The sequence below is a fragment of the Chionomys nivalis genome, chromosome 2, assembly GCF_950005125.1.
Source record: "Chionomys nivalis chromosome 2, mChiNiv1.1, whole genome shotgun sequence".
In the NCBI taxonomy this organism is placed as follows: Eukaryota; Metazoa; Chordata; class Mammalia; order Rodentia; family Cricetidae; genus Chionomys; species Chionomys nivalis.
In genome coordinates, this window is record NC_080087.1 from 28,981,709 (window position 1) to 29,007,960 (window position 26,252).

General features: G+C 44.8%; 1 protein-coding gene across 1 annotated transcript; it reads left to right on the forward strand.

Moving 5' to 3' along the window:
- The first annotated feature begins 21,048 nt into the window (after positions 1 to 21,048).
- Positions 21,049 to 23,817, forward strand: Cited2 (Cbp/p300 interacting transactivator with Glu/Asp rich carboxy-terminal domain 2). Its single transcript, XM_057761683.1, has 2 exons — positions 21,049 to 21,295; positions 21,776 to 23,817. Exon 2 carries the CDS (start codon positions 21,784 to 21,786, stop codon positions 22,597 to 22,599), a length of 816 nt encoding a protein of 271 aa, XP_057617666.1. The 5' UTR covers positions 21,049 to 21,295; positions 21,776 to 21,783; the 3' UTR covers positions 22,600 to 23,817.
- Positions 23,818 to 26,252: the final 2,435 nt, after the last annotated feature.

Genomic DNA, 26,252 nt, shown 5'->3' on the forward strand with positions numbered 1-26,252 from the left:
CATTCTATATCAGATAAAACAGTAATTTGATATTCAGTGTCAGATATGTCCATTTAAATAAACAGCAACTTAACATTTATTAAAGTGTAAACACACTTCCAATCCCAGGAATACATGTTAAATAAACAATAAAGGGTGAGATTACTAAGCAGCTTCATGCACTGCCACCTAAAAATCTATGACAATTTCAGAGTTATGCTTAATTCAGTTGACATTTACTAAACCCATACAGGATGACTGGGATCAGAGATGAATAAGATACAGTGTCTGCCTTGGGGACTGCCAACCTAGCCTAGCCTTGCACAGCTGGGAAGGAAGTACACTGGTGTGAAGGGGCAGTGACTGCTGTGGACAGGCATTGTGTCCCTCAGGCTTCTAATCTTATCCCAGGGAAGAAGGAAACTCCTCCCAAGAGCTTTGCATAAGAGCATCCTAAAAAGTTAAAAGGAAGCTAACAGGCAGATGAACCTGTTGTGGGATTCCCCTCTGTATTTTGTGAATACCATTGATTAATAAAGAAATTGCCTTGGCCTGATAGGATAGAACTTAGGTAGGCGGGGGAAACTAAACTGAATGCTGGGAAAAGAAGGGCAGAGTCAGAGAGAAGCCATGGAGCCACCAGAGATAGATGCTGGGAACTTTATCTGGTAAGCCACAGCCACGTGGTGATATACAGATTAACAGAAATGAGTTAATTAATATAAGAGTTAGTCAATAAGAAGCTAGAGCTAATGGGCCAAGTAGTGATTTAATTAATATGGTTTCTGTGTGATTATTTCCGTTCTGGGCAGCCCCCACCTCCTCCAACATGAGCCATCAGAGATCCCTGGGACTAGATGAAGTACCTTCAGGGGTAGTGCAGTAGAGCGTGCTTATGAGGTAAAGATACAACCAGGAAGAAGGTGGAGGCTACAATCGAGAAAGTCTGGAGTACCCTCTGTGGAAGTTGGAGCTCTATCTGAGGAGCAGTAAACCCCAGGTTACACCTGAAACTGAACACTCCAGTGTCCCAGGAACTCTCACAGGTGGCCCACGTGAGTGAATGTCACAGTCTTGCCAGTGAGTAGAAACCACTGGGCCTGACTGTACAAGTAAGAGTTAACCTGTCATCTGGCCCCAGTAGCTCATGGGAATGAAAGTGAGAGACAGAGAAAAAGCTAGATATAAAAGAAATGGGAAAAAAAATGCAACCAGGTGTGGCGGATTATCTCTGCAATCCCACCACTCTGGGGAACTGAGGCAGGAGGCTTGCTTTGAGTTTCAGGGCCTACGGGCTACATGGTGATTTCAAAGCCATTTGGGTCTGCCTAGTAAGACACTATCTCAAAAAAAAAAAAAAGAAAAAAAAAGAAAAGAAGAAACAAAAAAAAAATGATATGAGATGTTACAAAGCTGATTAAGTTTCCTAAAGGTGGCAGCCTTAGTAGGTTTGAACAGCCATGCACTTCATGAAAGGGTAAATGTCCATGGCTTTGCCGGCAGTTGAAAGTGAAAAGTAGCCTTAAAGACACACCATCAAGGAACTTCAGTATCATATTCAGGTATGCCAAGTAGATAAGGTCATCAGTGAGGACCCATTAGAAAGAAAGATGTTTTTCTTTGATGTATGTGTGGGCATGTGTGTGTCCATGAGTGTGTGTGAGGTGTGTGTGTAAGCCAGAGGTTGATGTTGAGTGTCTTTCTCAATCTCTCTCCACCTTAGCTTTTGAGACAGGATTTCTCATGGAGCCCAAAGCTCCCTGATTCAACTAGACTGTGAACCCCAAGGCTGTCTCTTCCTCCCTAACACTGGGATTACAGGTACACAGTGCCATACCCTGCTTTTTGCAGGATGCTGAGGATCCAAATTCAGGTCTTCGTGCTCGCATGGCAAACACTTTGCTGAGCCATCACCCTAGCCAAGATTTCTAAATATGGAACTAATTGACGGAGCACAACCTGTTTTGGTTGGTGTTTGGTTTTGACTGATACTGTCAGTCTGTGGACCAAGGATGGATAGTGCAATGGATAAATGATGGTTTTATTTCAGATAGGATGGGATTTAGCACTGTGGTTCTGAAGATCTGATTACTGTCTTCTCTGAAGCTATGCGACTGACATTTCTCAGTCCAAAACTGAAGTTTTAGTCCTACCAGACAGAAGGCAAAAGGAAAAGGGGGTGGAGAATATTTACAATTCTGGGGAGATATAGCAATCCTGTATAAAAGAATGAGAAATACTAGACCTTTAATGAGTTTACTACCTAAAAGGTTATGTCAGTGTTTATAGACTATAAATCTTATAATAAATCAGGAAACCAAATGAACCCAGAGAAGTTTGTGACAGAACCCGGACTGCTAATGAAGAACCTTTTGCCTCCACAGATGAGGATGACATCATTTATAATAACGGTGTATTCTAAAGCCAGTCTGTGAAAAACCTGACAAATTGGGGATGTGGAATTTATTTCACTGAACTAACTTGCTTTCAGTTTTCATAATCAAAAATATACTGGCCAGAAATCAGACAAAGAGGGAGGAAAACTCATTTGTCTCCTTTGCTCTATTGTCTGTTATTTTCTCTTGGTTTTTGGAAGAAAGTAACAGTTTTTAAAAAGTAAATTTGACTCAGTCCACTATACTAAGTCTAACAACCAACGAATAACAGAGAACCAGGTTACTAATATCCAATTATCAATGGGAATGCTTTTTCTAATATTTAGAAAGGAGGTACTTGCTCAATCTGCTCTATGAAAAGGGGATTGTGGGACTAGAAGGCTTAGGGCTAATAAAAGTAACATGCACACACACACACACACATGCACACACACATGCACACACACACACACACACAGAAATTCAGTCGCTACCTAATTAAAGCAGAAACCCCTCATATTTCGGCCATGAATAATCAGTCACCTTTATTAAAAGATGCCTCCCCTTGATTTGGACCTTTGAGAAACTTTCCCCACCAAACACACAGCAGTAAAAGAACAGGCCATTCTGTTTCCTTGCTGTTTTGCTCATCACGCACAGCCCTCCCTGCCACTTGATCCCTGGCCATCAGCAAAGGGTCTCTGTTACTGCGCCAAGTTGATATGATTTGAGCCAGAAGCAAAGAAACTTGACATTTTATTTAGCCTCGAGGGAGTTATCTCAAGAAGAATCATCAGTTTCCGTTAGCCTTTTTGAAATATTGAAAATTGCTCAAGGAATCCATTACAGTCCTCAAGGACCCTAAAGGAGGTGGAATTTTTACACATGGAACTTTCCCACTGGAGAATAGACAAGAACGAATTAGGAAAAGTAAGCCTTGTGTACACTACACTCCCCTGATTTCTGTGCATTTATTCTTGCGTTTACTCCACTCGACAATTGTTGGCTGAACACCAACTAGTTAGGTAGTAGGCACTGAAGTGCATATGGGGGTACAGAGATACATTGCTCTGCCCAGAGAATCTCACAGTCTGACCAGGTGGCACAAAAGAGCCTAGCGTATTCTACCACAGGTTTGACCACACTCTACTTGCTCTGGGTGGTTATGGAGACAGTTCCCTACTCTGCCTTGGGGAACCTGAAGAAGACATCAGAGAAGCTGAGACTTGAGGGCACTGGAGTAGTCAGTGGGTTGAGCCAATGGGACATAACTTTGGAGGTAACCCATAGAAGGTCCTCGTTTTTGAGAGAAAGAGAATGATAGTGTGTTCAGAACCAACCAGCATTCAGCAGGAGAAGCAATTTGCAGTAAGATGGGTAGACACAGGCTGTCATGTGCCAAACCTGGGAGCGATTCCCAGCTCCACCACTCTGAAATTGATTACCTACACTTCCAAGCCCCTCTCTCCCTATCATCTGAAAAGGGGGCTTGATGAGAATTTCCAACCATCTGAGTTATTGTGAGACTGGAAACACACCCTGGACCATTCAACCTTCACGCTGTTCCCTGGGTCGCTGCTGCTGGGACACCGTGGTCATTCACTGCTCTCAGGAAGCACATTCATCTTAAGGCATTGACAACAGAAAGGCTGAGACCAGCACACTGTGGTTTTCGCTGCTAGTGTTGACTTCTGGGCATCTCTGAAGAACTTTAAAAGGGCAAGAAATAATACAGAGTGATTTTAAGCTAGATGGATCACCGTGGCTTAGTGTCAAGCATGACTTGGGAACTGGGAAGCCAGAGACTGCCACAAAGGTACTTAACATTTGGGCATGATGGAATAATCCCAACCTGAAACAGGAGGAAGGCTACAAATTCAAAGTCACCCTAGACAAAGTAGAACACATTATCCCAACAAAACAAACAAACAAAAATACCACCATACAACCCTAAAACAAAACAAACAAAATCATTAAAAAAAAAAAAAAACGAACAATGACAGGGAATAACACTTGGTGTTGTAACCATGATTTCCTAGATGGATCTACCACAGGAAGAAAAAATTAGTCTCAACCCCTCACATCAGGCCTACAACATCCTGCGAAAATTTCTCTTCCTGGGGTGTTTGTTTTTCTTCTTAGGGCAACAAAGCATCTTTGAAATCAGCATAGTAACCAGAGTGGCAACTTTGTTGTCAGGGCAAAACAAGAGTATGTAGAGAAAGTCCTTGTTAAAGAGGGCCACACCTGCAAGAAGCCTCCCTGGTCTGCAGTAGTGATTTGACTAACGGGTAAATAAAGGCTCTTTGAAATGGACAAGGGGCTTGGGAGCAGCCTCCAGGAAGTCCCGTTTGATATGCACATGCAGCTTGAAAAAGACTTTCCTTCTCCCAGGGACCCGTTAGAGAATGACTGGGGGGGAAGATGCCTCTTCTAGCCAAGCAAGAGTACTTTCAGAACGAAGTCCCCAAGTCTTGGGTCCTCCCCAACCCCCAACAGTTGGTCTTGTTGAAAAGTACCTAGAACAAAGAGTTGTTTGCCAGAATTTTCTGGGCCTCGGACTCACTCACCCAAGGGAGGTGGGGGCCTTGACAGCTGTAGGACATGAAGAGGGGGAGTCACCAAAGCTTGGTCATCTCAGGGGGGAGGAGCGAAAGAAATTTAGTTCCGTCAGGAATGTAACTATCATCAGTCACCCCCTTCTCTCAAAGGATGACTCATGATGATAGACCGACTACAACCATGACCTAGAGAGAGAAAGCCCACAGGGTAGGAGGGGGGCCTCAGAGAAAGCAAGGGTAGGAGGAGGGCCTCAGAGAACAGAACCAACAGAAGTCTATTAGATCCCCGAGCAATGTGTCATAGTATTTTTAAGTGGTATGTTGTGCCCAAATGGTTTCTCTGCTAACAGCTGAGGCTTCCCCCCCCCATACCGAGGACCACCCAGATGTGTTAATTTGGTGTTGGACTCATCTTTCCGGTGCTTACAAAGGCAGCTGCCTGCATTCCAGCAAGTTAGAAGCAACGGACCAAGCAGTCGCTGTTATTTGCAAGTTCAAGGTACACAGCCTTGTAACGCTGCTAGAGACAGTGACAGGAATCTTCCGCCCCCAACCAGCCCCAATTCTCTCTGAAGTCCTTGGAAGGTCCTCTTGAAAAATCCTGGAAGAAGACATTCAAAAATGTCAAATTTATGGAACTTTAAATGATTTTTTGTCTCTTCTTTAATACTTTTTTTTTCCCCGAGACAGGATTCTCCGTGTAGCTATGGCTATCATGAAACTCACTCTGCAGACCAGGCTGGCTTCGAACTCACAGAGATCCGCCTGCCTTTGCCTCCCTGAGTTCTAGGATTTAAGGCATGCGCCACCACCGCTGGCCTTTAAAACCTTTTTGCATGTTCTTCTCAACAATGGAAGGAAATTTCACTCTTTTGTATAGGTCATGGCTGTCATACAAAATATCTTAGAGATCACCTGGCAATATTCATACCATGACAACACAGTAGCATCCCCTCTGTCTTCTGGGAAGCTTTATTCAAGTTTGCGTGTCAAGAAGGTGTAGATCTGAACAACACGGGAGGTACTTAACACCAAAGGAGACAGAGTGCTCCTCAGAGAAATTGTATGCAGAAGCTCAACTTTCGGTAGAAAAAGCTGAGGGAAAGGAGTAAGTACAAATGGCTGTCCGGCCACTCTCAGGGGGCTGGGAAGGTATGATTGCCCAGATCCAAAGCTAGGTGTTTGGAGGGAACTTCTGCCTTCTGACAACAAGGAACAAAACCAGAGAAGGTCAACCTTCCAGAACACCTCTAGCTACAAATGCAAAGAGGAGCTTCTTTGAGGAGAATGGATCTATCGGTGGAGGTAAGTCAGTGTGGGCAATAGAGTCAGTTAATAATACCGTGATGTCTTCTCCTACTTCAGATTCCCAAGCAGCGATGATACCGTGCACATGCATGCAGGCGTGTATGTGAACAAGTGAGCATGTGTACTTTCTTGACAAAGGGTCTCACACTGTAACCCAGACTGGCCTGGAATTCATCAAAAATGTATTTAAAGGGAGAAACACTGTGGAAGTCCTCTCCCTATGATAAAAACCTGTGCATACTACATATGTGTACAGGAAGCTACATTGTTAATCAAAGTATAAGAAGCCAGTGTGGAAGCATGCCAGAATGGTTTCCCATTCAAATTATGATAGGACAGCCAAAAAAAGGAATATTAAAAAATATTTTTAACAACATGCAGATAAAGACTAATTAGAAATGTTATAGAAGAAGTAATTAGAGACCTTCAAGGAAAGATTTTCTTTGGAAAATATATCAAAAGCTATTGTGCTAAGTTGAATAAACAGAAAATCACCCCTCTGCTAATGGTAATGATCGTTATCCAAAAAAATTATGTTTTTTAAACCTTGAACTCTTTTCTAGCAATTCCCCCCTCTCTTCCGCCACCAGGAAGCTGGAAGGAAATTTGCATTGCCCCAGCATTTACTAAAAGCATTACCCACTGTTTAGTCTCTTGCTATTTTATGTCTTACTACATCTTTTGGAAGCTTCTTCTATTCAGAGTTGGAAAAGAGAAGAAAGGGGATGAGTGTATGATGCTGAGTATTGTGGCCTCTCCTTGTAAGAGAGGTGGAAAACTCAAGAAATTGGCATCAGTTTTCCTGGATTTAGGAAAACAGTAAGGAACCCTTATATGAAAAAATAAAGACCTTGTATGATTTTCCCATCAATCCTAGATTTGTGTGTGTGTATACACACATGTTTGTATACTAATATATATATATTTCTGTCCATACTAAATTAAAATTTAAAAGTCTTAAACTTATAAAATAATATGCAATTTCCAATTTAAATTTCCAATCAACTCAAGCTTCCCATTCTTAACATCAGATAAAACAATTGAAGTCAAAAGCAACTTAACATGCCTGACACAGTCAAACAGCTGTGGGCTCCCTTCTCCATTTCGAAGGACAGTAGCAGGCTCCTCCTTCTACCCCCTTAGACTTGCCTGTGACATCACTATGGCACAACAGAGAATGTGTCAGCTATCTCTGAGGACGTAGTACAATAACAGTAATGGTATTCGAAGGGGATGGTATAGTCTTGGGAATCAATAGTGTGCCCTGCAGAGAGGCCCAGTGACCATCTGGTGACCCTTCCCTGGGGTCTCCAAGTATGATTCCTACCTTTCAGGCACGGACACTCCATATTTTAATTCATAGCAAACTTTACATAGCTAATATAGTCTAGCAAAAACAAATGTAAGATATTCATCTCAAGATGTAGTTTCATTTCAAACGAGAAAGAGATGTGCTTTTTATCTGACTGAAATACTGTGATCGCCAGGTAGAATGTCCCCCTTGAATTTATCACTCTTTCCCAACTCCTAGAAGTTGAATTATTTAGTAGAAGTGTCCTGTTTGGAAGAAGGAACTAGAACAGGGAAAGAGTGGTCATGGGTGTGACCAGTAGCTTTAACCGTCAAGTTGATGCAACACAGAATCACGTAGAGAAACAGTCTCAGTGAGGGATTGTCTACTCTGGGTTGGTCTGTGGACATTTCTGTGGTGGCCTGTATTAAGTCCATTGCTATGGGAAGACCCAGCCCACTATGGGTGGAATAGTCCCCTAAGCGGGGTTGAGCCTAAACTGTAAGAGTGGAGAAACTGAGCAGAACGCAAGCAAGCGAACAAAAGTGTGTGTTTATTTCTCTCTGCTCTTAACTGTGGATATGGACCAATTGCTTCAGACTCCTGTTGCTCTGACTTCCCCTCAATGACAGATCATAGATTGTAAAAAGTAAACCCTTTCTGCCCTAAATTGTTTGGATATTGTTTCAGCAACCGAAATGAAGCTAAAACAAAAGGGGTCAGTTGACCAGAGGTTGTCATGAAGCCACAGAGCAATGTGAAGACACTTCTCTATGCTTCCAAACTTTTGTGGGTTTTTTTTTTTTTTGGCCAGCTCAGATAAATGTCACCAAATTCTTACCCTTCTGGTTCCATTTAGTCAAGTCCCTACGTTGACCATCTACTTTAAGCTAACACCTCTCCCGGAAATTTAACTAGATTCCAGTGTTCAAAAGTTAAGAGCCTAGACATTCCTTCTCATCATGTGGCTTTTAGAAAGCGATTTTCTGGCTTCGGTGTCATGACAGCTAGGCTCCCTACCTCCCCACCACAGCACCTCCCCTTGCCCAAAAGAAGTTTGGTTGCTGATTAGATAAGGAATTCCTGATTCTCCCAGTCCTGACTGTGCACACAGTCTTTGTCATTTCTCGAGATAGCTAGTGTTACAAATGCGTGGTCCTCCTACAGCACTGGCCTTCATAGGGTGGTTCCTGTGTCTGTTGACACTGCAACATTCCACCCATTCCTTACATTACCACCACGTCCTGGGACGTGAAAGAACCTTCTTGGAACCAGGGAGTTTTGGAAAGAAAGGCGATCAAGTGGTCCCTTGCAGCACTGCTATAGGGATACAATTAGGGTAGGAAGATGTCAGGTGAGTTGGTCAGTAGAATCTGTCAGACTCCCAGTCAGGGATTTCGACCTCCCAGAACTTCGGACAAGATAAGTGACTTCATGAGACAATATGAAAGCAATACCTTAAGAACTTGACCATGAGCGTGGTCTGTGCCTTTGCCAATGAAGAACCCTTGACCCTTCGTTTCCCTAAATACACTGACAATCACCAGTTTAGCCTTGTTCAAATTCTGATACAGAGCTGGCATTCCAGAGGGTCCATCTTCCCTAACAAGCTCATGACGGCAGTCTTTGGTCGGCACTGTGAGCAAAGGCTTTGGTTCCATGTCGGCTTGTCTGGTGGTGTCTGGTGCACGGTTGATCCTTAGACTCATCAGTAGGACACAGTAGGACACAAACAACTGGGGTGGACTCTGAGACAGTTCCTGTAATTTCCTGCCCCTCCCTCAGGCTACACTCAACCCACTCCCTCTGTGACCTTGGGCAAGTCACTTTGCCTCCATTAATGTGAATTTCTTTTCTTTCTTTTTTAAAATGATTTATTTTTATTTTATGTGCATTGGCATTTTACCTGCATGTATGTCTGTGTGAGTGTCAGATCTTGGAATTACAGATAGCTGTGAGCTGCCATAAAGGTGCTGGGAATTGAACCCGGGGCCTCTAGAAAAGCAGTCAGTGCTCTTAACCACTGAGCCATCTCTCCAGCCCCCCCCCCCCCGTGAATTTCTTTAACTCTGAAATAAAATAGATTTGGCTGGATGTTGATTCCAGGGCTTCCCATCAGTACCTTTCTGTGATTCTGCAGTTCTTATGAATCTTGTACACGGAGTCCGCCATAGACTCGGAATAGCGCATGCCTGTAATCCCAGCATTGGGAAGCTGAGGCAAGAGAGTCATGAGTTTAAAGCTAGCCTGGACAATATAACGAGTTCAAAATCAACCTGAGCTTTATAGCAAGATAAAATAAAAATAGTGGTTATGTTTGGTGGCTCATGTCTAGTCTATCAGCAACCAGAAGGCTGAGACTGAAGGATTACCCTAAACTTGAGGCCAGCGAGGGCTATATATGGAGTTGCAGACTAGCCTGGGCTATAGAGTCAAATTGTCTATAAAATAAAAAAAAAACTAAATAAATACATATGCACTAACCTCCATCATCATCATCATTGTTCAGGTAGCCCCCAAAGGCAGCCCATTTTGCACGTGCTTGTGAAATCTTTTCCAGTGGTTTTTTTGTGGTCCCATTCTGTGTGCCCACCGGTAGGTAAACTTACCTCACAGGAGTTTCATGGCATTGCAGCCTGCTGGCTTGAGAGGAAAGGGAACGCCTTCTACCTCTCACGGCCCAGAGACCCTTTCCATTTTCAGAGCACAGCTGCATCCCAGAGGGGAGAGCAGCATTGTTCATCCCGACAAAGGGTCTGGCTGACAACCGCAGTGCCCATCGGCAGAGCACCACTGGCTTGGCACCCTTTGATGCTCCCCACACTCGGCAACTGGGAAAGCCCCCTTCTTCAAAGCTTAGTGAAGAAACACTTTAAAGAGATGCTTGAAAGTCGGTGGACCCAGTTTTCTGCCTGCCAAATAAGTGTTTATTATAACTTCTCACCTCTGCTTAATTTTAAGGCCATACTTCAAGAAATAAAGATGATCTCTAATCTGTTATTGACCCTATATCCATTTCCTGAGACTCGTCTTAGCAAAAGATGGCTTTTGTGAACTAATGTCTGTGTGCCAGGTTTGGGAGTCTATGCTAGGACAGAAAAATAAGCTACAGTCTCCAGACCCAGGACTACCTGTAGCAAGCAGTCGGGGGGGTGGGGGGGGGAAGGGACTGGTTAGCAGGCGGGAAAGCTGTGAAGTCAAGGGAGTGTGTGGGCACGGAGCTACACTATCTAATCGCCTGAGATCTCAGATAGCAGAGCTCTGGGGCCTTCTGAACTCTGGACCTTCCTCTTGATGTTCCCCTTAGTTTCTTTGACTGTTCTACTTGGCAAGCAACAGAGACCAAAAGGAAAAAACGCGACTGCTTGTTCGTGTCTTGAAACTTTGGAATATATCAACAATTTAAAGAAAGCTTGATTGCAACCTACATAACACCAGGTAATTGGGGACCACATGACTATGTTGGGATTAGAGGGAATGGCGTGTGATTTGTCTGCTGAGCTGTATATGTATGCAATGTGCCTTTAATTGTGCGAGGCAAGGAATGAGCAATGCTCTAGTTGAAGAACCGATTATTATTTGCTTTACATTATTATATTAGATTTCTTTCTTATATTATTAATCCTTCATATTAGTCCCTTTCACCCAATGATTCATTTTGAAGAAGCCACCAGAAAAAAAAATTACAGGGAACAGTGTCTCAGAGCCAAGCTTAACTGATAGAATACTCTAGAATCCTGAGATGATGGTAAAGGAAAGACTGAAAAAAATTATAAATATCACGATGAGCTTCTAAAATGTCCTTCCCAAACTACTTAGTGTGGATTATCTCTTATGGAGAAAAACCTAGAGGGTCCACAGAATGGCAAAACAAAAAAAGACGGGAGGGTGGGGATTGCTTTTGTACAGCAAGCATAAAACTATAATATCTCAGTTTCTTCAATGGAAACTTGAGCTTTCCCCTTCATGGTCACTGTGCTCAGTCAGATACTTCGGATTGGAGATAGGATGATGAGCATTCAGGACAAGACAGAAGCTTGATCCTTGCCACTGTCGGGACAGTGACCAAGAAGTAACCACAAATATTAAATATGCTCTTCTAAGAGGGTCTCTGGAAGGGGCACCCAAGGCGTTACAGTCTCACACTGTATGGGGATACTTCCGTCAACAATGGAAGGAGTGTAAGACAGTGGTCCCCAGAGATTACATCGCCTAATAAACCTCAGCTCTGCGTTTACTTAAGCTCTCTCTACCGTGTTTGCACAATGATGAAATCTCCTAATGATACAGTTCTCAAAACATGTTCCCATGGTTAAACGATCCATGACTCCATACATGGCAGGGGCAATAACGGGGTCCTGACTTGACTTACAACAGGAGACTTTACAGGACCACAAAGGGATCAGCGAATAGGGGGGCGGGTACTCACTCAGAGTTCCAGAGCACAGCTACAGGCCCACTGCCATTGTAATACAGAGATGGCAGGGATGGAGGGAAGCCAAACCAGCAGTCACTGCCCCTAAGTCTTTTCATTAGCAGGTCACTATCATCCAAGGTTGGTCATCAGCTCAGCTGGTCCATCTATCCTAAGCCCTCAAGGCTTTCAGACTCATCAGACAGACGAGGTGGATGAAAAGCACTTGATTGATTTACAGTGGGCCTTTTGTTCTTCTAGCATCCTTGATTTCTAGGCTCTAACTCCCAAGGTCCAGGAGGGGCCAGGAAGTTGGAATTTCCCTGCTAAATACTCTGATCTTCTCTTGTAAATGTTTATGCCCTTTCTCTCACTCACAGATGATAATATTATCTCAAAGTTCTGTGGGTCCTTCCCCAGTGCCACCACACACAGATTCCAGAAGCTTGATACACATCAAAGAAGCCTAGAAGTCCCTTGCTCACCACAAATTGAGGATGTAAACAAGACTGTTTAAAATACGTACAGGAATTAAACCTACAAGCAATCCAGATAATCTGAGCTACACTCACAGTAATTTATATATGAACACACAAACTCTTACACAGTTATTTCCCAGATCATGTAAGAATTCTGCCAAGCCAATATTAATGAGTTGAAAAAGAAACGAGAAAAGAAATGACTGAAAGATGAATTCGCAGACCACTTTAAGGGGCCATGCGTTTATTTAATATAGGGGGAAAGCCCCCTGCATTTTGAAAAGGAATTATGTAATGTTAAACTTCCCAGTGAATTACCCTTTCTAGCTTTCTGCTAGCTCAGCCATCAACTCCGACTATTCATAATGATAAGACACACAGTATTAATAGTGAATATCACCCAAACTACTGTTTATTTCATTAACTGGCATGGCATGTCACCTTCACAGTCCTGATTCTTTAGGAGTTCTCATTTCCAATTCAAGAAATCTTTCATTTAAGCCACACATAGCGACACAGCTTTAATCCCCGTACTCTGAGTTCGAGGCCAGCCTGGTCTACAAGTGAGTTCCAGGACGTCCAGAACTAAATAACGGCACCGTCTCAGAAGAGGGGGAAAAAACAGAAAGAAAAAGTTCTTTAATTTGGGTAATTTGAGGCCAGTAAGTGGGCTCAGCGGACTAAGGGTGTACACACATTGGGGGGTAGGTCCATGTGGGGAACAGAGCACAGACTCATGAACGTCATCCACTTTTTAGACAGGGTCTCTCTGTGGCGTGGAATTAATTCATCAGTTAGGACACACTGGCTGGCAAGGGAGTTCTGGAGTGGGGGAGGGTCCTCCTGCTTTCATCTCCCCTGCACTGGGCTGACAAGTGGACATCATCAATTTTTACACGAATTCAGGGGATGGAATTCACATAAGCACTTGCCTGAGGTTACTAAGTTTCTGAACCGGGCTCTTTCTCCAGCCTCCTAAATGCACGTTTTTTAGAGTGGACCGAATGGAAGAATTGCATTGCAGAGGACACTGAACTCAGCAGGAAAAGCACACGGTATGGCAGCTGTTACTGAGAATCAACGCAATATTTGCTTTGGGAGCGCTGCTCAGTTCAAATATTATTGGTTCTTCAGTTTCATTTTTAGTTAGCATGTAAAACGTGCTCTGGTAATGTAGTTACACAGGAGCAATAAATGTAAGGACGTCCTGTCGCTTTCTATTCTCATGTACATAAAAAATAATAAAGATGAGTTAGCTAAATGTTTGAGGCTCTGGAGGTGTTTTTTCTTTTGAGTTTTCTATATTATTTTTAAGAAACACTGGCTTGAGCTAACATTTTTCAAAATATCTCTGTCTTGTTAATCATTTCCATCGCTAGCTCTGTACCATGTAGGCATTTTTAGGTAACTTAAAAACTTTTCGCATGGTGCATAAAAGTACAAGCGTTCCGATTAAATCCATTGTAGAATCATGTGTAACTGAAATTTGTTTGCAAAGCTTGCTTTAACCCTTTTTTGCATAATTTGTTGACAAGTTTAAAATTGAGAATATATCTTTCACATTTCAGATAACATACGTATTTAAACATGAGGCGGTACTATATATCACAAGATCAGAAATTGAAAAACTATTTCTGTTTCCAGGGGTTTTTTTATTCATTGGTTTTATACTTCAAAATCAGCTAGGAAAATAAAATGTTTTCTCAAAAAAAATCAATTAAGATTTTCTTAAAAATCATTATACGTGCTTTGTTTGTAAGACAGAGATCAAAGTGATAGTTTCAGGCTATCAATCCCAAACACACCTCCACAATTATCCATATGGTCGCTGGAATGTTCTGTCTAATAAGTTGAAGACTTAATTAGGTGGAATCATTGTAGTTCTTAACACTGAAACTTTGCTTCAGGAACTCCATGTTTATACAATATAAGAGACTTCGCCGGGCGGTGGTGGCGCACGCCTTTAATCCCAGCACTCGGGAGGCAGAGGCAGGCGGATCTCTGTGAGTTCGAGACCAGCCTGGGCTACAAGAGCTAGTTCCAGGACAGGCTCCAAAATCACAGAGAAACCCTGTCTCGAAAAACAAAAAACAAACAAACAAACAAACAAAAAACCAATATAAGAGACTTCATTTGACAAATGCATCCACTGGATGGAGAGAACACTCTCATAAGCCATTTGCAAAACAATTACAGTGGCCCCATTTCTTGCTGATTTATTTCCTTCAGGACTACTGGTCTTCGATCTTGAAAAATTTTACATAAATGACAAATAAATGAAAGGCCAGGTGTGGTGGCAGTCACCTAACTCATTCCAGTGTTTAGGAGGCTGAGGCAGGAAGATTTGTGAAGTCAGTCTGGAATACTTAGTGATACTCTGTTTCAGAAACCCAAAGCAAACAACATAAACACCAGTTGTAAACTGTAAAACCCACCCCTCCCCCAAGAATATGTGCCTGTGAGGATCAGGGAAGCTAACTGCTTACCAGTGATATCTACCAGTGCCTCTCAGGACACACAAGCATAGATTTCCATACTTTCTGCTTGAACTAGAAAATTAATTTATTTTTAATAGAATAAGATACCTCCATTTAGAGAGTGATGTTAAATTTATTGTTTATTATTATTTTTATTTTATGTGCTTGGTGTTTTGCCTGCATGTATGTCTGTGTGAGGGTGTCTAGGGTCCCCTAGAACTGGAACTACAGACAGGTGTAAGCTACCATGTGGGTGCTGAGATTGAACCCGGGGCCTCAGGAAGAACAGTCTGTGCTCTTAACCACTGAACCATCTCTCAAGCCCCCAAGAATGATTTTAAATGAGTTGATTTCATAAGTTTTGTATAAAGTAGAAACCCATACAGATATTGTTATCGGGTCCTGCAGTTCAGTTAGTTGTGGGAATGCCAACCTGGGACAGGCTGATGCAGGCATTCAGCACACTCTATTCCTGCCACTGACGTCCTTGTGAAGAAGACGGGCTCCTCTGATGATGTACAGTGTGTTTGGAAATTCTGGTGTTTAGGGAGTCATGAAGAAGTCACTTAAGCCTCTCAAGACCTTGAATTTCTTGCTTAAAACATGAGAGAATTGGAATAAATGCCTCCTCTTCTAGTTCTACCTGCAAGCACAGTTCCATGATATTTTTGTTTTTTTAGGTGTTATCCAAAGTGTTCTTTCTTAAACTATTTAACATCACAGCACTGTTTGGAAACAAAATAAAACAAAAGTCCTTAATACCGAAAGCACATAAAAGAGAAATTGTGGGCACTGCATCTTCAGGACACAGATGGGAACCTCGGCTGCAAGCTCTCTTCTCTAGCGCACTTTTCTTTCTCCTTTTTTCCTCTGTCTCGGTGGAAAAGGAAAACATCTGGAAAGGGTCCACCATGTTCATCTCTCTATGTGCACACCAGAAACATGCGTATCAAGTCACCTGGCAGCCTTTTCTCCTCCAGATTAAATAGCCATTCTCGGTCCCGTTTGTCACCTCCTTAAAATATATTCCTTCTGAAGAAAAGTAAACAAACCTTCCTTATTAAAATGTAACATTTCAAAACAACGTAGGAAGAGCCAAGTTCAGCACAAGGATTGTTTCCAGCTCAATCAAGTGAGAGCTCTACTCTTGACACACTTCAAGTTGTTTCCTTTTTAAACAACATCTTCTGTGTGCATCTGATTCAACCAAGCAATGACTCCACATTCTCTCTTTTGGTTGTCAATAATCTCCCACTCAGTACCAGCATAATCTGTTATTGTCCTTTCGGAGCCTCTCTAGTTTTTCCTACTGAATATAATCTTCTTTTGGTAGAGTCCTAACTTATTCAGTCAGTGCTTTTTTTTTTTTTGTCTTTCAGGCTTTCAACAGACCTCACCCAACTTCAAAACCAGTCTGTGTCCTCTATCGAGCACTCCTAGTTTGCTCTTCAAGTTACAAACTGATAAAATGTCAATTAACTAAAGTGAATCTGCAGATGAAGTAGAGCACAGGCTGAACTGTGTCCCTCACCGAATTCCTGTGATGAAGTGCTAACCCCGTGTTTCAGTGCTTTCAGGATGTTACTTCTTGGTGATAAGGCCTTTAAAGAGGTGGTGACATTGAAAGGAAGCCATCTGAACCAGTCCTATCTAATCTGGCCAGCGTCTTTATTATATTAAAAAAAAAAAGGCAATGTGCACACGTCAGAGGAGCACGTGGTATTCAGACCACGTGAGAACGAAACAAGATAGCCGACTGTAAACAGATCGGCAGCCTCGGAATGCGAGCACTTAACAGTTTGGCCTTGGACTTGCAGCCTCCAAAACTGTGAGAAAATACATTTCCTTTGATAAACTCCCCATTCTGATTTTGTTACGGCAGCGCCAGCCGTCTAATATGATATTGGCCTTAATTTCTCCAAGGCCTTGGTTAGCACCGGAGAGCTCACAGAGCAACCTCCACCCTCCCTGGAAAAGCTGCTGCAGGTCACCTTTTGCTGTTTTATTTTGTTTTCATTTCCTTAAACCTCTTTGAAACTCAAAGTCCTCCTTTCTTTTTTTTTTAAAGTGTATCTCTACTTTTTAAGGATTAAGTGAGATAATTTAGGTAAAGTAGAAAACATTTCCTTAGATCTTACCCCACCCCCACCGTACGCTCAAGAGCAAGTTTTTTACCTTAGTGTTGTTGTTATTTCTAAGCTCAGGGTTTAGCTTAACCTGGAGGCTCACACTTAAAAGCTCTGTGGCACTCAAAAAGTCACACCAGCGGGGTGCCTGACTCCAATCTATGACAAGTAGCCTCTGAGCCCCTGGCGAGCCATCTCCCTTAAGCAGGTGACAGGATTGCTTCGGCCAAAGTTCACACTGTGGTGAGCAGCTGTTCTTTCCCACTGGATGGGCTGCCCCACAGCTCAAGCTGGCCTCAAACTTTCTATCTAGCCAAGGATGACCCTGAACTCTTGATACATCTGAGGAATGCACCCCATTTCGTTTACAACGTATGGGGGTGGAATTCAAGATTTTGTGCTAGGTAATGAAGCTGCCTCCCCAGCTCTCCATTGAGCCCTTCTTCTGCCTCTAGCCTTAAAAGCAATCTCTAGAGCCTTCATTTGATTCCTTTCATTTTGGTTCCCCTGATAACTATGCTAAGATATATCAATCTCTATTCACGGATTCATTAATTCATGTATTCATTCGTTGTTGGTGAAGGCTTGACTCAGATCTACCACCAACAAACGTCCTGATCTCTGTTCTCTTGGAGTCTCCTTTCTGGTGGGGGAAGACAGCTAACGGTTTCTTTACTCTGCAACTACCAGAAGGGAGAAAATGCCAAGAGAAAAATTCAAATGGGATGAAGGAAGGTAGCAAAAAAGGATTTTGTTCTTTGGGTGGGTCACTGAGCAAGACCCCAAGGTGGAATTTGAGCAGAGACACAGAAATGAACACAAGGTCTATCCAAATGTCTGGGAAGAGAACTCTAGGGAGTTTCTTCCTCATCAGCGGGGACCTTCCATCTCTTAGTTCTTCACCCCTGCAAGGTTGGATAGAGCCTTTCTAAAAAGCTATGGTACTCCCCTAAACTCCTGCACCTCAAAAAAGCGGTCTGCTTTGGATACTACAGGATGAGATCATTAGGGTGGGCCCTAACCCAGTACAACTGATGTCCTTACGGGGGTTGGGGGCAGAGAGCCACATATGCAAGGAAACACTGTGTGAGGATGGGGGCAGAAAACACAGAGATGTCTTTACCGAGTGCTGCCAGCAACCTGCCAAAAGATACAAGACGGACAGGACCGATTCTGCCAACTCTTTATTTTGGACTTCTGACTCCCTAGTATATGTCAGACAATCACGTTTTGTTGCTTAAGCATGGTGTTCTGTTATGTCAGTCTTAGAAAACTAATACAACCGCCTAGTGCTGACAGAGACAGGCCACGCCTCCCCCGGGTTTCCCGGAGAAACCTCAGGAAACTTCCTGTGTTCCCTTACTGGATAATTTCTCCCTACCTGGATGCCCGGTTGCCGGGTCTTCCTCTCAAACCTTGCTCCATGATACTATCTCATAAGCTGTCACCCACTCCTGCACGACTCTGAGACCCAATCAGAATTTTCAGCCTGGAAACACAGGCCCTGAGAATCCAACCGCAACGCTCCGGTTTGTTTCTCTTCTAACTCGTTGGCCGGTGTGGTCAAACTTTTACTCATCCTGAGGCCTTAACTAGTTTACCAAGTCCACCGGGAAGCCTCTCAATGCCCCTGAGACAGGATATGATATCCCTCTTGTGTGCTCTGGGATGACAGCGGGGTAGGGGAGCGGAAGGGTCGCGGGTGGGGAGGTGTGGATCCAAAGCTTGATTATCCAAGGTCTCCTTGTAACCATCTTGTTTGTATCTTGGGGTACTAAGAAGTGCCTGGCACCTGGAGAACATGCATCGGGAGAATAAATGAGCAATGCCTCCTGCATCCCATCCAGGTGGACCCAGAAGTATTTATTTTTCCTTTTGGTGGTGGGGGATGGGCAGGTGACCTTTCTAGGGATTGCCCAACAGTCTCTAGAAACACTGGAGCTGGACGGTGGGCTACCTTCCCTTAATGGTTGCAAGAGGAATTTAGATTAGACATTCAAAAGCTGTTCCTTGTGTCGCAAGACACTGCACAATAAGGAAGGGAAGTAAACAATCTATTCAAAAAAATTATCTTGGCTTGGCCAATATTTTTTAACGCAGTTTTTTATTTTTTTTTAATTTTTAAATAGGAAGTGTCCCGTCTGATCTCCAAACCTCTTGATTTTTCATCTTTATGTTCATGACCTATAGGCGAAATTAGGAGGTGGCCAAAAATAGGGGAATTGTTCTAACTGAAAGCCATATGTCTTGCTCACTTCTCCAAAAAGTAAACATTGTTGAGGTTTCAAAATCATTTGCATACAGGGTTATAAATGCTGCAGAGCCTGGAAAAAGAGGATAGAGAGGAAGAGAGAGGGCGTTGTTGTTTGGGGTATTTGAATAGGACTAACTTGAGGAAGACAGAGGAATAAAGTAAAAAAAAAAATTACTGAATGAGACAAGCAATGTTTCAGAATTTCCAGTTCTCAAGAAACACAGCCTTGAAAAAAAAAAAGTCTGGAGCTAGAAGGGAGAAAAAGGAACGGCAAGGGGGAGGGGTGCTGGCTCTTTACAGCAGGAAGTCTTCCATGGACATCAAGTTATGAAGAAACAACTGTACACAGAAGTCCTTATTCGGAGCGCTAAACTCGATTTCACCACTTAAAGAGAGATAGATACTCGGCCCCGAGCAGCCTTATCCTAGGGTTGGGGAAACAACTAGCCAGGCAAGAGAGCTCCGATTGGGTTGTGGCCCCGACCAGTGTTAGGGATTTTATTTGCAAGTCAATGAGCCAAATGGGCGACCGGGCTCGTTGTGCTTCTTTCTGCAGGCAAGGCAGGTTATTATTATCACCGCCTATTGCTCCACTGAATAATTTCACTGAAAAGGAAGAGTCCTAGCAGTGTGTGCGCGCACCGTGCCCTACAGGACGTGCCGCTACGTGCCCACCTCCAAAACGACTTTATTTACAAAGCGATTACCAAGCTATCTATCTGTTTTCCTTTTGCAGAAGCAGCAGCAGCCTTACTCAGCCCTCGAATTTCTTAATTACAAACCCGTTTGCTTCTAAATCAACCCCAAACCGTCAGGCAGAGCCCGGAGGGAGGCTGTGCAAGTTTGCACACACCCCCACCTCCTGGATCAAGGGCAACAGCAGAAGCAAGTAACTGTGTATGTGCAAAAAGGTGGATCTGGGGAAGAGGATCGCTGAGTTTGTTTACAGAGCAGGGACGCCTCAGCACGGATGCCAAAGCTACCAAGAGCTGCAAACGCAAACTTAGCAGAAGCACACGTACTCCGAGAACGTGGGGCAGACCGGAAAGAGTGGAGCGGATCCCCGAACGCGGGAGCGGAACCGACCCGGCCTGTGTGCGCGCTCGGTCCACCTGCAGCTGCTGCCGCTCCCCGCCCCCAGTCCCTGTCCTTGAAAAGAGTGGAGGCAGGGTAAATGCACCCACACGCAGAAAATATCTCGGTTAGGTTTACAACGCTGCCGGTGTAAAAACACAAAGGCGAGGTTCAGGAAAGCGCGCTCAGAGTACGGGGCAGGATCGGTCCGGGGCTTTAAAACCCAAACTCGGGAAAGGACAGCCATTCTTCGCAGGTTAGGGAGGTTTTTGCACCCAAGCAAACTCTGCAGGGCGGGGAGGCTGAGCGAACCCCCTTTTCTTGTAGAGGGCAGGGCAGATCACTAGGTGAACCGGGTGAGCAAGCTGGGGGTGGGGAGATCTGGCCAGAGGGAGGCGGAGAGTGCTCCTTGGTCCTATCCTGTGGGTGCTTCCTTGCACTGGGTGGCCGGGAGGATTAGCTCCTTGCCCCGGAGGTGGTAGGTACAACCCCCGCATTGGGGGGGGGGGCAGAAAGGCACCCACAGTCCAGGGAACTTCAGGGCGGCGCCGGGGCGCGCAGCCTCTGCGCACGTGCCGTGCGGACTCGCGGGCGCTTCTTGGGGACCCGATCCAGGGCGCTCTAATTCCGGAATCCGCGTCTTCTTTCTTGCCGCCGGGGAGGCTCTCGCTCCGCCCTTCCCTGAGATCCTTATATTAACTGTGGCCAAAGCCCTAAGAAACACAGCTCATTGTTGGCAGCTGCCGGGCGGTCCTGCGAAGCGGAGAGGGCAGCGAAGGGAAAAGAAAAGGGAACGGCTCGCAATCTGCCCCAGCGGCTGCTGCAAGACCTCGGCGCCAACCTTGCACAAGCGAGCGCTCCACAGCCCCTCGGCTGCCCATCTATGTGCTGCTGAGCCGGTCCTGGACCCGACGAGCCCGCCTTCGGTGTTCCGAGCAGAAATCGCAAAGACGGAAGGTGAGCGCGGCGGGCGAAACTGGCCAGGGCTGCTGCCAGCCTCGTCCTCCGAGGGCAGGGCTGGCCCCGGGGACGAGCGCGAGGCGGAGCTGGGGAATAACAACAGGATGTGCAACCACAGGGTGAGGAGGGCTGATTGAATGCCTGAAGTTCGCGGCTGGGCTCCGGGGCACTTCCTTTATTAAGCCACTTCGGGGAACCTAGGGGGGGTGTGGGCTCCGTTCGCCCCCCTCTTCCCCACTCCCGGATCGCTGGGGAAGGGGCCGATTGCGCAGCGCCAGGCTGTGCGGGTCCGGCGGGCGGCAGGTCCGCCGAGGTGGCGAGCTCGGGTGCACGGACTGCCTGCCGGTGGGTTCCCTCCCGGGGAAGGTGGTCTGCTGCTTGACGTGCGCGCGGGCACAGGGGCGATAGAAGTGGGGTGCGCTCTGGTGGGCGACACGTGTGGCGCGGGTCTCAAGTGTCTACTCGTTTCGCTTTCAGGACTGGAAATGGCAGACCATATGATGGCCATGAACCACGGGCGCTTCCCCGACGGCACCACCAACGGGCTGCACCACCACGCTGGCCACCGCCTGGGCAGCATTGCGCCCTTCCAGAGCCCGCATCACCACCAGCAGCAGCAGCCCCAGCACGCCTTCAACGCACTCATGGGCGAGCACATACACTACGGCGCGGGCAACATGAATGCCACGAGCGGCATCAGGCACGCCATGGGGCCGGGGACTGTGAACGGGGGCCACCCCCCGAGCGCTCTGGCCCCCGCTGCCAGGTTTAACAACTCCCAGTTCATGGGGCCCCCGGTGGCCAGCCAGGGAGGCTCCCTGCCGGCCAGCATGCAGCTGCAGAAGCTCAACAACCAGTATTTCAACCATCACCCCTACCCCCACAACCACTACATGCCGGATTTGCACCCCGCTGCAGGCCACCAGATGAACGGGACAAACCAGCACTTCCGAGATTGCAACCCCAAGCACAGCGGCGGCAGCAGCACCCCTGGTGGCGCGGGCGGCAGCGGCACCCCCGGCGGCTCTGGCGGCACCTCAGGCGGCGCTGGCGGCAGTGGCGCGGGCGGCAGCGGCGGTGGCAGCACCATGCCGGCCTCTGTGGCTCACGTCCCCGCGGCAATGCTGCCGCCCAATGTCATAGACACTGATTTCATCGACGAGGAAGTGCTTATGTCCTTAGTGATAGAAATGGGTTTGGACCGCATCAAGGAGCTGCCCGAACTCTGGCTGGGCCAAAACGAGTTTGATTTTATGACGGACTTCGTGTGCAAACAGCAGCCCAGCAGAGTCAGCTGTTGACTCGGTTAACCTCGGCTGGCGAGAGAAATCAACCCTCCCCTCCCCGCCCCCACCCCCAACTTCTTCGGTGTGAATTAAAAAAAAAAAAAAAACATTCCCTTAGACGCAGTATCTCACTTTTCAGATCCTGAAAGGTTTGAGAACATGGAAGCAAAGTAAACTATTAACTTGTACAAATTGGTTTAAAAAAAAAGATTGCTGCCACTTTTTTCCTGTTCTTGTTTCGTTTTTGTAGCCTTGACATTCACCTCCCTTATGTAGTTGAAATATCTAGCTAACTCGGTCTTTTTTGTTGTTGTTTTTTACTCCTTATTTCCTCACTTTCTACAGTGCTCAACTGTTAGATATTAATCTTGGCAAACTGCTTAATCTTGTGGATTTTGTAGATGGTTTCAAATGACTGCGCTGCATTCAGATTTAAGAGTGAAAGGAAAAATTGCATTTGTTGGCTGCATGAACTTTGAAGGGCAGATATTACTGCACAAACTGCCATCTCGCTTCGTTTTTTTAAACTATGCATTTGAGTACAGACTTTAAGTTTTCAAATACGCTAAACTGGAAGATTAAACAGATGTGGGCCAAACTGTTCTGGATCAGGAAGTCATACCGTTCACTTTAAAGTTGGCTGTCTCCCCTCCCCCATATGTACAGACAATAATAGGGCGTGGAATGTCGTCAGTGGCAAACATTTCACAGATTTTTATTTTGTTTCTGTCTTCAACATTTTTGACACTGTGCTAATAGTTATATTCAGTACATGAAAAGATACTACTGTGTTGAAAGCTTTTTAGGAAATTTTGACAGTATTTTTGTACAAAACATTTTTTTGAAAAAATACTTGTTAATTTATTCTATTTTAATTTGCCAATGTCAATAAAAAGTTAAGAAATAACTTGTTTTCTACACGCCAGTCCTTTGGGGGAGGGTTGGCCTTTAAGTTGGGCTTGTTATTGATTGAGAGTAAGCTTCCTAGGGATAGGTTACAGGACACTGAGACAGGTCACGGTGAGCTTAAGGGAGAGCAGGATTTAAGATAGTTGGCACAATGCCACACTGGCACCTTTGTAACTGGCCTCTTGGTGTGGTGTAGTCACCGGCTGAAAAGTTGTCAAAGTGCTTTCTTTGCTGTCTCTTGGCTGCATCCAGTTCCAGTGAACCTTGGCTGGGAAGGCTTGCAATACTAAACATTCTATCTTTCTCACTGGGTGGGAGGAAGGGGAATCAAGTGTTTCTGCTTCAACTACTTAAAAGGAGGTGGAAATATACTGAGTGATTGATGGAGGTGGCATTAAATATAAATTACCTTTATTTCTAGTGATGAATTTTATTTCTGAGCAGAAATGCTAAGGATAGACAATCTAATCTCAAATAGCTTCTGATTGGGTTACAGTTCTGAGGGGAAGGAGGGACAGAACCTACCTTGAGGCTTCCTATAATATTTAAGTTTCGCTCAGGTTGATTCAAAGGTCAAATTACAATCTTCATAACATGTGCCCTCCCAAGCATGCCCCATTTTCCAGAATCCTGAGCTGCTGCTTTAGGGACCAAGCGCTTCGGTATAAAATGCTTTTTAGCAACTTGGATGAGCCAGTCTTTAACCAGGACCGTCCCCCCCACATTCAGTGGATGCCAAGGGCCGCCTTACATAATCAAGCAGAGGAGAAATGGTTCAAGTGCCAAAACATTCCAGGTGGAGGGGGAAGTAATTCGATTTTGTTGCTGTCATGTTTGCTTGCTTTTAGGAGCAGCATACCCACAGCCAAGAAAAAATAAATACAGATTCATACTTAACCTATGGAGAGAGTAAGGAAAGACAGAGCGAGAAAACCCTACAAATAACCAGAGCTTCAAAACAGCAGCTCTTTGCAGTCTCTCTCATCCCAGACCCCACACTTGACAGGCAGTTTTGCTCCAAGTGCTGCGTTGGGATCTGCCGCCCAGGCGGATAGAGTCGGACCCAGTTCTATTTCCAAGCAGAACAGGTAAAATTCAGATGCATACTGCACTGTTTTTTTTTTTTCCCTATGTCTATATAGTTGACACCATCCTATTAAAAATCATGTTCTATGAAATCACCCCAATTTTCAAACAATCCCATTTCTCCGATAGTTAAAGCTGAAGTTTGCTTCAAGCTAAGACATATCAGTTGCGCATCTTCAACCAGGCAGCAAGTCTTCCTAGCTTGGCATTTTCACTGTAAATCCCTCTCCACCCCCCACCCCTCCACTCCCCACCTCCTAATCCTGCCCTTCCCCCTCCCCGCCCCCGCAGACTCAAGTAAAACATATTATTAATACAGTAGTGGTTCTTTTCCACTTGCGGGCTTTTATTTATTTATGTATTAAAGAAAGAAGAAAGCAAAGAATTGCCATGCGGTCACCCTTCACCGTTTACTCTGCCAGGGAGTAAGCCCCAGCACCTGCTCTGTCACCAGATTCCTCCTGCCGCTCCAATGCCGGACACGTATATAGAGATGCAGAGCTCAGGGGTCTATTAATAGAACGTGGACCCATCCCTGCCAGAACAGAGGACTCAAACAGAGGAGCTGGCTAAAAGCACAATTTGTCCTCAGTACAAACACAAATGCGCACCCCCCCATCTCTATTTCATTAAAACTCTCTTGATCAACAAATGAGCAGATCCTACGTGAGATCTGCAGGTCGCTTTAGGCAGAGAAAAATAAGCCCTTGTTTAAACAACCCGATTAATGAAACCTGTACAGTGACCTAGATCACCCGGCTCCTGGCAGACATTTGCAAAAACCTTCTGTGGTCTTGCTTCCTACTAAGTTGCTTCGAGCATATGGGGAAATTTGACCTCTGTACCTTGGCTGTTAGTCAAAAAGTTCTAATGCGGTACAAGAGGGCCTCTGTTCTTTGGGCTTTGCTCACAAATAGACACTCCATGCTTGATTTTCAAGACAAGATGACTGATAAGCACCAGCCCCCATTGATACACAACAGAAAAATAGGCCTGCATGCATATAGCCTTGTGGGTCTGCGGGTGCTTGATAAAATCCTGGTGGCGGCATCTTTGCGGCTGATAAAGACATTAGAGCTCTGGCTAGGTCTTTGAAGAACGGCTCCCTAATCACCGCTGTTTATGGGGTGCTAGGCTAGAACACTAGTTCCAGCAGGCTGACATCTATTGTGACGTTTACGGCCTCTGTGACTTTTACTACTGTAAACGCCTGGGATGGCTATAAATTGATGTCAACATTAAAGGCCAGATCCTTTAGAGCAAAATATTAATCCACTAATCTATTATGGGTGGCTGGCTTTCAAATACAAACTTTGCCGCTCCGGATCATTAGGTGTTTTCGCCCCCTTGTGGAATTTACTCAGAAGGTTAAAGGAGAGCTTTAAAGGAGGTTGAAAAAAAATGAAAAAAAAAATGTTTTTTTATTGTTTGTTTGTTTTTTTTTTTTTTTTTTGCTGTTGCTGAAGACTTCGTTTTTTTTTTCCTCGCGCAAATACCCTCTGTTTTTGCAACCATTTTTTTAAAATCAACAAGGACTTGAGATTAAGCACTCTTTATAAAAATAAACGTATTTTTCCTGCCAAAGACTTTAACCTATGATTAAAGGTGCATAATTTAAGATTGGCTTCCTGTTTGGAAATATACATTGGCTAGGGGATTTTCTTTTTGGAAGC

Bases quoted from the DNA above. Each gene is read 5' to 3' on its own strand.
- Cited2 (XM_057761683.1), top strand. From the start codon at position 21,784: ATGGCAGACCATATGATGGCCATGAACCACGGGCGCTTCCCCGACGGC.